Here is an 11,992-nt window from a genome sequence, read left to right as displayed (position 1 = left end):
AGCTCGACTATTTCAGGTATTTTACCAATATGCAACAACGCCGTGTTGTAATATTGCAGCCAGATGCAGTTGGAAGTTATCATAAAATGACAACATGAAATAAATTCAATAAAGCCATTAGATTCTGAAAAGCCAGAATACTTTCCAAGGCCGCGCCCGTCAAATGTGAATCCAAAAGAAATACAAATAATAAAATAGATGAGTTCTTGCTGGCGTGGAGAAGAATTCCAAATATCCTCAAGATGGATGAGTGAGGAGTGAGGTGAATTGGAGGTAGCATTCTGGCCTTGAAAAGCTAGGAAGAGAAAAAAAAAACCTCATGTTGCAGTAAAAAAAGATAGGATTACAGAATAAAAAGAAGAGTCTTGTGGGAATAAGTGAATACAATTTCACAAATTAGAATTTAGATTGCAAATGTAGGTCAGTGCTCCCAATCGTGTTTAAGCCCTTGCTTGAATATTCTATTGGGGGCAAAGACATTGCTATTTAATTGCAATATCAATGGTTTTATTTCGATACATGGTAAAAAGGAAATGGTAATATTAAATGGCCAAAAAGGTGAAAACCCGTAACAACATTTAGTCAAAGAAATAAGCCACTATATTTTGCCAACAATAATATCACAACGCTAAATGTTAGCTCAGGGGACCACTGTAAAGCTCCTAATGATATTGGGAGTGAAATGATTGTCTAATGACTTCCAATAAGCGCTGATGATGACGAGGCCGTGAGGGGAGATTGATGTTTGCCGCTCGTAATCATGAATAGAATACATTAATGTTTCACTGTATGCATAATCAGATTGGAATGCATATACTGAATAGCTGCAATATCCACCGAGGTCTAATCAAAGCATGCAGTGTGGCCCATTATTTCTCTGCCACTTTTCTAGCTAATTAACTTGTGCTTACAGCGACGCCGAGTGGCCACAAAGGAGATTGCAGCTTACACTATTTTTTACAGACGCGAGTTTTATCGGAGTAATTAAGTACAGTAATTCTATAGAAATTACATGATACACAAAATAAATTATAGACACAAATTCGGGAATTAAATAATAGTCCCTAATAAATAACAAATCAAACTCGTCCTGGTTCGTGAGTAGGGGAGGGGGCAAGGGTATTGAGGGTCTGCGAGACCCCGTTGCATGCCGGGATAATGTCAAGCACGCTCTGACAAGATGGTAGAGATTTTTGTTGTGATTTGTTAAAAAGTAGCTCACCTTGAAGTTGTTGTCACTTTTTACCACTGTACATTTACTGACGCAGAGATAAGTTTTGTTTTGTTTCAAAAACGTAGCGACGAAAATAAACAGTGAGTGGACGGCATGCCTCTAAATGTGTGTTTTTGCAGCGTCACGGACACACAAGCGCACTTCTTGCCTGCTCACGTTTAACAATCACTGTGTCATTGCTTGTTTGTGTTTACATGGATGTGTCAAACTATTGCGAACGCTTTGTTACTTTGGACATTTTTCGGCGCGCCGGCAGAAAGTCAACTCGAAATGTCAACTTGTCCGCGTGACGTCACGGCTTGGCATGTTGTTGAAGTGTGTCAACAATAAACATTTGTTATAAACCGTTTTAGGGCCTAGACTTTATTACCCTTACAGTTTGTTTGTGGCCTATTTTTATTGATATCTCAAGATATTGTTCCCCTAAATGATGTCATCTGGTAGAAATTTGAGTCTAGAATGAAACCCATTTAGCCCAAACTGTATGATTCAACATAGTAAATAATTAGGATTTAGAAAGTGTTTTCATGGGTCTAAGTGGATCAAAAGTGGCCATTTCTTCAGACGTACATTATTGATTGATTTAAAATGATTAACTTAAAAAAGGACATTTGACTAAAATTCCCACCCTTGGAAAGTTTCACTGCATTTGTATTTAGAAGTGGCCTGGATACCAACTAGACGGCGCAGCCAGCCAATGGAACGTATTAGATGTAATTTTCCTTTCAGGGGTTTTTGTCCTCTGGACCTGTGGAAGATTTCATAATCCAGCCGAATGTAAGTCAGTTCACATTGCATCACATTGAAATTGAAGTGGCTCTTCTTAATAAACAGAGTTACGCAACTCAGACTAACTGTGGTGCAATTTTTTTTTGGGCCACAGGAACAGATCAGAAGCAAAGAATCTCATCGAGCGCTACTTTCGGCAGCTAACTGACGGCTGCGGCAATGACGACTGCGACAACGAGCTGTGCGCCTCTTGTAGCCGTTTCCGACCGCTGGATAAAAACGCGGCGGCGGTCCGAGCGTTGGAACTGTGCAAGATCAACGCCAGACTGTGCCATCTCGGAACTTCACTGACAGAATCTGAACTTCAGGCTCTGGACCTCAAGGAAGACTTCTCAGGTGGGGCCGATTTGTAGTTTTCAACAAATTTGAAGAAAATGTTCAGAATGGAACCACTTCTGCCTCAATTTGGAAAAAAAAATCCGCTTGTTCCTTTTGTTCCAGATGTCCATTTCCTCACAGAGAACACAATTTGTATGATTATAAGCGTGTGCGAAGAAGAAGACGACTACTCCGCCCTCATCCGCGTCGTTGGCCGGGTGTTTTCCAACGCTAACGCCCTGACACAAAGTTTCCGTAAGAATGAAGCAGAGCGTTCCGAGCCGATTGGCGGGGCTTCCAGTCGGCCCGGTGCCGCCCATGAGGTCACCGTGGACATCGACTCGGTGCGAGGCGTCTACGAGCGCCTTCGGGCTATCGACCAGGCCGAGTCGGCGCTGCTCAACGCGCTAGTCTCCCTCGCTCCCAACATGGAGCTGGACCTGGAGTACCTGGACGTGTACGAGACCAATCCGGACTACCTGAACATCTTTGTCATCCTGATGGAGAACGACAACTTGCACAGTCCCGAGTACCTGGACCTGGCGCTGCCGCAGTTGTGCAAAGCCATGAGCAAGCTGCCGCTAGCCGCCCTGACCCGGCTTTGCAAGCTGTGGTCCGGCTATGAGGTCCAGCACATCCGCCGGATTATGGAGACCTTCCAGCAGCTCATCACCTACACCGTGGTGACCCGAGAGTACGACGGCGAGCACCTGGTCAACGAAGACGAGACGGTGGTCGCCGCCTGCAAGTGTCTGAAGGTCGTCTTCTACGCCAGCATGGCAGGTGGCGACGTGGACATGGAACACAACGACGATGACGACGGCGATGCGGCCGATTCGGATGAGCTCACCCTGCACGAGCTTCTGGGCGAGGAGCGGCTCTACAAGAAGGCTCCTCCGGTGGATTTACTGGAGAAAGAACTCGGGGTTCGTCCGATCGACTGCAGGAAGCCCCTCATCCCTTTCGAGGACTTTGTCAACGAGTCTCTGAACGACGTGGTGGAGATGGACAAGGACTTCACCTTCTTCAAAGTGGACGCGCAAACCAAGTTCTCCTTCCAGACCTGCCCCTTCGTCCTCAGCGTCTTCACCAAGAACCAGGGGCTGTACTACGACAACCGGATCAGGATGTACAGTGAGCGGCGCCTCACCGCCCTCTACGGCACCGCCCAGGGACAGGAGCCCAGCCCTTACCTCAAGCTCAAAGTGCGGCGAGATCACATCATCGACGACGCGCTCGTCAGGGTGAGTCGCTGACGATTGCAATTTGTTCTCCTGTTGAAAGATTGTTTGAATTTGTATCCCGAGCTCAGCGGAAGTTAATAAAGACTTACCGTTTTCCTTTGACGCAGCTGGAGATGATCTCCATGGAGAACCCGTCTGACCTGAAGAAACAACTCTTTGTCGAGTTCGAGGGCGAGCAAGGCGTGGATGAGGGCGGCGTCTCCAAGGAGTTCTTCCAGTTGGTCCTGGAGGAAATCTTCAATCCCGACATCGGTGAGATGTTCTCTTCTGACGATCCAGTTCAGGAAGTCTAATTCCACTCGCCCGTACAGGAATGTTCACCTACGACAAGGACACCGGGCTCTTCTGGTTCAACTCGTCCTCCCTGGAGAACGAAGCCCAGTACACACTGGTGGGCATCGTGCTCGGCCTCGCCATCTACAACAACTGCATCCTGGACGTGCACTTTCCCATGGTGGTCTACAGGAAGCTCATGGGCAAGAGGGGCACCTTCCACGACCTCCCTGACTCACATCCGGTACGGCCCGCTCTCAATTACTCTCAATTTGGAGTCTTACATACAGTGATGTTTTCGTCAAAGGTTCTTTACCAGAGTCTGAGGGAGCTGCTGGACTACAGCGGCGACGTCGAGGCGGATATGGCGCTCACCTTCCAGATCTCCCACGCGGATCTTTTCGGAAGTCCCGTGACGCACGACTTGAAGGAGGACGCGCAAGACATCCCTGTTTCCAAAGAGAACAGACAGGTAAGGCCATTTGTTCGGCATTGAGGACCAAACCAGAATGATCTGGTGAACACACTCAACAACCCCTTTTTTATTGGTAGGAGTTTGTGGACCTGTATGCCGACTACATCCTAAACACGAGCGTCGAGACGCAGTTCCAGGCGTTCAAGAAAGGTTTCCTCATGGTCACCAGCGAGTCCCCGATGAAATATTTGTTCAGGCCCGAGGAAGTGGAGTTGCTTATCTGTGGAAGCAGGGTGGGGGAAAGCACGTTTTTATGAGATCATTTTCTTTTTACAAGCCTATGTTCTCACGCTCAAACAGAAACTTGACTTTGAAGCCCTGGAGAAGACGGTCGAATACGACGGAGGCTATAGCAAAGACACGCAAATTGTCAAGTACGTATTTGCGACGATTTTATGCAAGTACAATTGAACATAATTGTATTTTTTTTTTTCCATAGGGATTTTTGGGAAACGCTACACTCCTTCGGAGAGGAGCAGAAGAGGCTGTTCCTTCAATTCACCACCGGCACGGACAGAGCGCCTGTCGGCGGGCTCGGCAAGCTCAAAATGATTATAGCCAAAAACGGCTCCGATTCCGACAGGTACAAACTGGAATCGAAGGAATACGTCGTGATCCAAAGCATACCACGTCACACGTTCTGTCTCCATCTTGTCTCGTAGGCTGCCGACGTCGCACACCTGTTTCAACGCTCTGCTCCTTCCGGAATATTCCTCCAAGGAGAAACTGCGGGAGAGACTCCTCAAGGCCATCACTTATGCCAAAGGCTTCGGAATGCTGTGACGCTTCTGCCCGCCAGATTTTGTTTTGGGGGTAGCAACCAAGAAGAAGAAAAAAAAATGTAATGAAATGTTAAGGGAAGTACATATGCAAAAAGTCCAAGTAAGCAAAAAAGAAAAAAAATCCAGGTCAAATTTCTGAGGTGAATAAATATGTGACAGTGAAATTTTAGTGTTGCAAATAAGATGAACTACATTGCAAAGATAATAAAAGGTAAGAAAATCACTTTTTTAATTAACTCCAGCCTGTGGTCTGTGTCATTGCCACAACAGCCACTAGAGGGCGCCCCATTACAACGCATGAAAGTCACATCCAAAGTGGGCGATTATGCCACTTTCCAGTCATTCAAGACTTCTTGTCCTGTATTCTTTCAATGTTAATAAACAATCAACACACGTATAGCTAATTTATGGTCATTTAAAGACAACAACAAAAATTTCCTGCTGAAAAATATCTGTTATAATTATCAATACATATTCGTTTTAAACTTTAAAAAACATGTTTAGTAACCTGCTTCCCAAGCATTTATACAAGATTCGTAATAGTTATTAATTTAGCCTTTTTGCCCCCCAAATTGCTTTAAACGCGCACGCATAAATCTCAGTCATTGGTGCGTTCGAATTCTGCAGCCCGGTGTCGATCACAACCGAAGGGGTGGGGGGGGGGGTTGTTGATACACGCAACGAGAGAGAGAGAGAGAGAGAGAGGGCGAGGGGAGAGAAGTGATGCTGATATCTTCACTCAGCATAGAGGATGCGATCGGTCACATCCTTGCAATTTATCGGCACACGCGTAACCCGATGTGACAATGAGATGCCGATCAATGCATCCCACCTCGCCACAAAAACGAGCCCCAAAGTAACTCTCAGGTAGCGCCTCTTTTGGAAACCTTTCCGATGCAGAACTCCGCACCAGCGCACTCCGGGATGGTGAGCCACTGTCAGCCGACCTTCGGTAACTTCGCGGCCGCGCACGGCGTCGCTCGAGCGGACACGTGGGCGCGGCGCGCCGGCTTCGGTGGGGGGCACGTTTACCAGCACCACCAGCACCAGCAGGAGGACACCAAGCGACCGGGTGACACCCCGGGTGTAAAAGCGCATGTGGCTGCCAAAGCTCCGCGATCCTGCTTCACGTTCCCTCCGATGCAAGGTAGGAAAGTAGTACTTGTGTTTAAAAAAAATCTAGGGTAAAATATTGTATTTAAGTAAAAGTTCAAATGTACTAAATGAAATGAATCTCGGCGCCCTCCTATATTAAAAAACATGTAGGTTAAGTCAATTAATATTGTCCCATACGTGTCAATGCCCCCCCTTCAAAAAAAGACAAAATCAGTCATGTTGAATATTTTTAACACAAGGTGGGCGCAAAATACGTTACCTATAAACAGCCTATGATTTAATGTAAATTTACATTTTATATCCTATAAAATATTGGAAATTTGACTAAAATAGCTAACATACTTTAAATCTGCTCTCGAAAGAATTTTACACTTGTGTTTCCTTGTTTGACTTCCCCCCCCCCCCAAAAAGCTGTTTTTAGTCTAAGACCACGTCATCCCGCTATTAATTTATTCTAAGTGCTTAAAAAAATATAAAAGCTCTTTGCAGGATGTAGCGCAGGTTACATCAATAACAAACATAACCTCTTAAAAATGAAGCACTGTTATTGTTGTAAAGGCAGATTTAGTGACATAGGCTTGTCTAATGGATTACGCAGTTGTATCAAATAATCAAATAAGCCGCATCAAATAAAGTGCTATCCAAAATAGCGTTTGTATTTATTTTTATTTCAAAGCAAATTTGTGTAAATGGCCCTTTAGTGAGAAACTCCGAGACCCCCCCCCCCCCTACACACACACACTGGCATGCAACAGCAAAGAATATTTCGAGTTGAGAAAACAGTGAATAAAAATCATCATCATTCCGTGACCTTCACCGATGAAGGCCCCTCATAAGGTCTCCATAGGGGGCGCGCAAATTCCCCAATAATTGACACATCATGATGCCAATAAAAAGCCATTTCCCGGTTGGGCCCCGCACATGTTGCACATCCCAGAAATGACCAGTGACTGGGGCCACCGTTGGGTAAAGATGAAATTCGGGTTTGACAGACATGCCATCTATGGGCTGCCATCCATTTTTCGCCGTGTCAAAAAAAAAATTGACAACTGACATGGCCTGTGACATTTTTTACAGTCAACATTTTAGTATCTGCGCCTTTCAATGTGTGTAGTTTAAAAAGGCGGGGCCTCGCCTGGTGAGTGATATGGGCGTCGGGTTAGCAGCTAGCTGTTAAGTCAAACTTTTTTTTCCCCGCTCCTTTTCTCGTTTTCTCAAACGGCGGTATTTTTTTGGGGGTCAGGCTAGTCTTGTGGAAAGCCAGCATTCTGTGCACGCCGCTCCATCCCGAGAGAGCGGAGGTAATTACGCTGCCCTAAATCATGATTAGACAGAACAGACTTTTATATTAGCAGTCATCCTTGCAGCACGAAGGGGAGGATCAACGTATTTGATTGTTGTTTCTTCTTGCCAAACACAAACCATATGTCCTCTCGACGTGTCTCCGTGTTTATTACAAGAGCTACGGCGTCCCCCGGGCGCTCCGATCCGAGTGTCCGGAGCCCGGAATGAATCGTCCCATTGTCCCGCTGCCGCTTTTGAAGCGGAGCTCAATTGCGGATTACGACACACGTGCGTGTCCAGGTTGACTGTTTTGGTTTACAAACACGTAAACAAAAAATAAACCCGATTTATTTCCTTTTTTTTATGATGGAATTTTCCAATATGTTTGTCCTTTTGTGTTTTTCTGTGAAATTACACAACATTGCTTTGCCCAATACTGAGCTATAAATATTAGCGGTTGCGTCCCCCACCGGCAAAAGAATATCTGGTTTTGAGTGAAGCGTGTGTTCTCGCATCATTTGATACCTCGCTCGAATTTTTGTGGAAAATGTTCTGAGATGGAGCAGTGATTGGCTCACCTTTCTCTATCGGATACATTCCGCTCCGTCTGTCTATTGACTCAATTTATGAGCGGATGACTAATGGATCCTATTTGGATTGGATCACTGTTGGCTTTCCCCATCTTGTGCCAGTTTACGCTTCCTGTTTCCCATACACCATTATGATTACAGCTCCTAAAATCATTAAAAGAATTCAGTAAAAACCTCAAATGAAATATTAATGGGCATTTTGCTGTCCTGGTGTGTGTGCCATGGCCACCTGGGGGCAGGACAACAAAGAAAGACAGAGACGCAGGAGCTTCTTAGTAAGCCGGCAGCATTATGTGTTCTTTGCAGAGGATAAAGAATATATGCTTGTGAATATTGTTAACGTGTCAAAGTCAGGTCACCCATATCTCAAGGAGTGTAACCAAAATAAAGTAGTGATTCTAAAAGTGTTTTGTGAGAAGGCTTCGCTTGGCCCAACTGCCAAACGCTACCTTCATATTCAAGTCAAGAATGAGCTCAGCAGACAAAATACTGCCTGGGAAGCGTGTTAAGAGTGCAAATGTTTGCAGCGTGTTGCGCTGATTCATAAAGGCTGAGGGTACGCTGATGATTCCTCAGCGGTATTCCCGTAAAAAAGCTCTCGTCTGGCGAAGCAGACCAGGAGGGAATGCCGGGTAATGGAAGGAGTCAGAGCAGATGGCCAGAGAGGAAACACCGCTGATCTAAGCGCTTGAATCACCCCGATGTGAATCTGAAATCGGAGCAAGTCGCATGAATAACACTAAATAAATTCAGAGATAGTCATCACGATTGGATTACTGGCGCGAGTGTGCTCTCGCTGATGTATGTTTAGAAAATGTTTTCAGTCTTATCGGACTAGTGGGTTGCTGTGAACTAGAAGCTTTCTCATTCTCGGCCAGTCAACGAGGAGGGAGGGGGGGCGGTTTGAATAAGTGTCGAAATACTTCTGGACGAAAAAAAAAAAAAAAGTCCTGGAGGCCTCAAGTCTAATCAAGGAAAATCTGCTCAGTTGGCCTGAATGTGTATTGTAAAAGATTTATTTTTAGTTCGCATTGTGCCTAAAAGAAGCGCTTACACAAGTTTGGTGCACTGATGAGGGGATCAGGCTGCCAGGGCCTGTGACTCACAATGACGCGTTCAAACCGGATCAGGACGCTTTTTACATTGGGACACGGCGCACGGAGCTTGAAACGTCCAAAATTCTACTACACCGCAGAAAGCGTAGTATTGTCGTCATGGGACTATTGCGCTGGTTGATTTGGTCGCTGTTGTGCTCGTTTTCATATTCTGCTGGTGTTTGATTTTCTTGTACTGTTGTAAATTGGCATACTAAAACTAAAACCGACATGACTGATCATGTAGGTGACCACCAGGGGGCCACGACTGGCTTCAACAGTGACAGTTCAAATTGTAAAGTTTTTTTTTTTATAGATAGACCTTAGTTATTGTTTCCTGCTCTAAAAAAAAACCCTAACCCCCTGCCCCCCAAAAAACTGACCGCATGTCTATAGTGGCCGCATGACTCACACATTTTTCAGACGGCTCGACGCGGGGCTGGCTTTTGGATTTCCATCTGGCGAGTGCCACTTGCTTTTCTTGGCTCCCAAGTCACCATGTTTCATCAAGGAAGAATCCCGAATCCAGTTGAGACCGGGTACAAATACTTGCGTACTTCCTTTTCTGATGACTTTGTACTTTTATTCCTTACAATTTAAAACACATGCTTTCTACTCATTTGTCAAAATAAGCTGGTTCATTTGCTCAACCATCATGGATACCCGCACAAAAATGAGAAAAGTTTATTTTCTCACTCTGTCATTGGACCAAAAGTTTGAATTAAACAACACTTTAGAATCCCACAACTCTAATTGCCGTAATTCTGTCTGACAGCTTTTTATAAGCCCGCTCATGTTTTTCATTAATCCGACCGTAATTTCAAGTGAGTGGTCACAAACAAACGGGCAAACACGACGCGGGCCCAAGTCGTTTTATGTCTTCATTAGAGCACAAATCTCCAATTTTACCCTCATTCTTGTTCACGCTTTCGCTCTGCCAAGAAGCTACCACGGGGCAGTGCCCGGGGGCGCACGCTGCCATTGGCTGGCGCCGCCCTGGAGGACCGTGAAAAACATTATATAGTCCAATACTGCAGTTTATACGGTTTATTCGAGGTTGTTAATGGAAAGCCAGTCTGCAAACGTGCACCGAGGCTGCATAAAGGCAACGGAGAATGACATTTGTAGCAATTGTGTGTGGAACCCTGAGGCTAAATTAATTGACTTCAAGTTGAGATGGTCTTAACAGGTTTCAGATGCAAAGGGTGCACAAGGGTTAAAATGAAAAATCAAATGTGCCAAACTACACCCTCCGCTTTGGCAAGTATTGTCATAAATTGGAAAACTGGCATCTTCAACAAAATCGAGTTCTCGTGCGGAACAACTATTCCCACACAATAAAAACAACATGGCATCGTGGGAAATTGCATCCTTTTATCACCGCATTATCTCCTCGCTCATTGAAAAGCAGCCTTGCTTTTTAAAAATAACCTCCAGCGAGGGAGAGCTAACAGTGATCCCCCTTACTTTATTAACGTCCACAGTTTGGGCCTGGACCGTTTCCCGGCTCCTAGTCACGTCGACGTACAAGCATCAAGAGTTTACCTTGAGAAGGTACCTCCAAATCTTCCACTTCCTCGCAATGATGATCAGATTAGCGTCACAAATTGTTATTGCCTTTTTTTTTTTTTTTTTTTTGCAACCAATTTTAAAACCAATTGCCTGTCTACATGTGCTGCTCCACCATTTGTTTCCAAATTTTCACTGCTGGTTGTGTTGAAATACAGCTGGGATCTTTTAACCTATCGATTGTACGTTAGCATTAAGCTAACCGGACTGAGGCAAAGCGGTTGTTTTAAATACCGACGATATCATTCTCTTTGGTTCATTTAACGCACAACTTTAACTGGTAGTGGCAGCTTGAGAAAAAAAAGTCCAAGTCAGCAGTACTAAAAACATCCATGTCATCCAGTGTTCCGTATTCCCAACGCTGTATATTAGGCCGCTAGCTGCGCTCGCGCCAATTGGAAAGCTGAAGGAATCAAAGATGACGCTGACTTTTGGAGCTCTCTGCTTTGTTTCACCTGCTGGAAGTGGCGAAACACAAACGGCGGCTGCGTTTGTTGCTCCGGTGTTTCCACTGGCAACACCAGAGACATCTGCTATCCTCTGCTCGCGGACGCCCGCTGTATACGAGCCACTTCAAATCGCATTGAAAAAGAAACACTGCCTTTTGGCAGGGTTTCCCTGTCCTCGGAAATGAGGAAATCAGTCCTCTGTAAGCATTTTTTTCCCCCTCTTTGCACTATTTTTTGACTTGCAGCCGCCAAGCAGAAAAGTGGCACCCCTCATTCTTGTTTTAAACCTATTTTGAGTGTGCTGAGCAAAACAAAAACAAAGTGTGTATTATATTTAAGAGACGGTTTCATATAAGCCTTACATAATGTTCAGGTCAAATTTGGCCTGTTTTGACATTTGATAGTAAAAATATGTTCTAAATGTTCTCTATCAAATTTGATTACAGAAGTCAGCCAAAATACACAAAAATGAAATCATTAAAATGTCGCTTTTGTTGAAGTCAACTCAAATTCATTTTAGATTTACCCGTGTGGTAAATAAAAATATTAAATGAAAGCTGTAGCACCTTTTTCAAGTGTTAAAAAAAAAAAAAAAAGTGAAACACAACTGAATGTTGATTATTTCATCAGCCACTAGAGGGAGCCCGTACGCCAACAGTATCTAAGTACTTAAATATGGATACTTTCTTATACCTTAAACTTTGAGAATGACTCATATAGATGATATTTTTGGCCTGCATTGAAATTAACATACGACTGAGTAAAAAAGGGACCA

General features: G+C 44.7%; 3 protein-coding genes across 12 annotated transcripts in view; 2 read left to right on the top strand and 1 right to left on the bottom strand.

Moving 5' to 3' along the window:
• Window positions 1-11,992, bottom strand: part of atp10a (ATPase phospholipid transporting 10A) — a 58,616-nt gene that overhangs the window by 12,506 nt on the left and 34,118 nt on the right. The window contains exons 4-11 of one of the 9 annotated variants that reach the window (XM_088393650.1): window positions 4,961-5,121; window positions 4,423-4,553; window positions 4,234-4,307; window positions 3,675-3,949; window positions 3,535-3,615; window positions 3,052-3,449; window positions 1,863-1,982; window positions 26-295 (exon numbers count right to left, since the gene is read on the bottom strand). The gene's annotated coding sequence lies outside the window, so the exon portion shown is untranslated. Of the gene's footprint in view, window positions 1-25; window positions 296-1,862; window positions 3,453-3,534; window positions 3,616-3,674; window positions 3,950-4,233; window positions 4,308-4,422; window positions 4,554-4,960; window positions 5,122-11,992 lie in introns of those variants that run through there. The other 8 variants (XM_088393655.1, XM_088393656.1, XM_088393652.1 and 5 more) reach the window with 8 other exon arrangements.
• ube3a (ubiquitin protein ligase E3A) lies at window positions 1,140-5,338 on the top strand. 2 transcript variants are annotated; one of them, XM_088393660.1, is made up of 10 exons: window positions 1,140-2,011; window positions 2,118-2,359; window positions 2,465-3,585; window positions 3,693-3,837; window positions 3,897-4,102; window positions 4,166-4,330; window positions 4,411-4,566; window positions 4,634-4,707; window positions 4,773-4,916; window positions 4,996-5,338. In XM_088393660.1, coding segments are annotated over exons 1-10 (2,376 nt in total). In that variant the 5' UTR covers window positions 1,140-2,009; the 3' UTR covers window positions 5,117-5,338. The 2 variants fall into 2 exon arrangements, with proteins under 2 accessions (XP_088249786.1, XP_088249785.1); XM_088393659.1 differs by lacking the exons at window positions 1,140-2,011; window positions 2,118-2,359 and having other exon boundaries at window positions 2,392-3,585.
• The window catches only part of glis1b (GLIS family zinc finger 1b), a 43,455-nt gene continuing 37,295 nt past the window's right edge, over window positions 5,833-11,992 (top strand). Inside the window, exon 1 of the mRNA XM_088393658.1 lies at window positions 5,833-6,262. Coding sequence (XP_088249784.1) covers window positions 6,010-6,262 — 253 coding nt within the window. The 5' untranslated portion in view covers window positions 5,833-6,009. The remainder of the gene's footprint in view (window positions 6,263-11,992) is intronic.

This window comes from Syngnathus floridae, chromosome 13 (assembly GCF_059516105.1).
Source record: "Syngnathus floridae isolate MCC-2025c chromosome 13, RoL_Sflo_1.0, whole genome shotgun sequence".
Lineage (NCBI taxonomy): Eukaryota > Metazoa > Chordata > Actinopteri > Syngnathiformes > Syngnathidae > Syngnathus > Syngnathus floridae.
The sequence above is the reverse complement of the archived record's forward strand: the minus strand, read 5'-3'. Positions and strand labels throughout refer to the sequence as shown.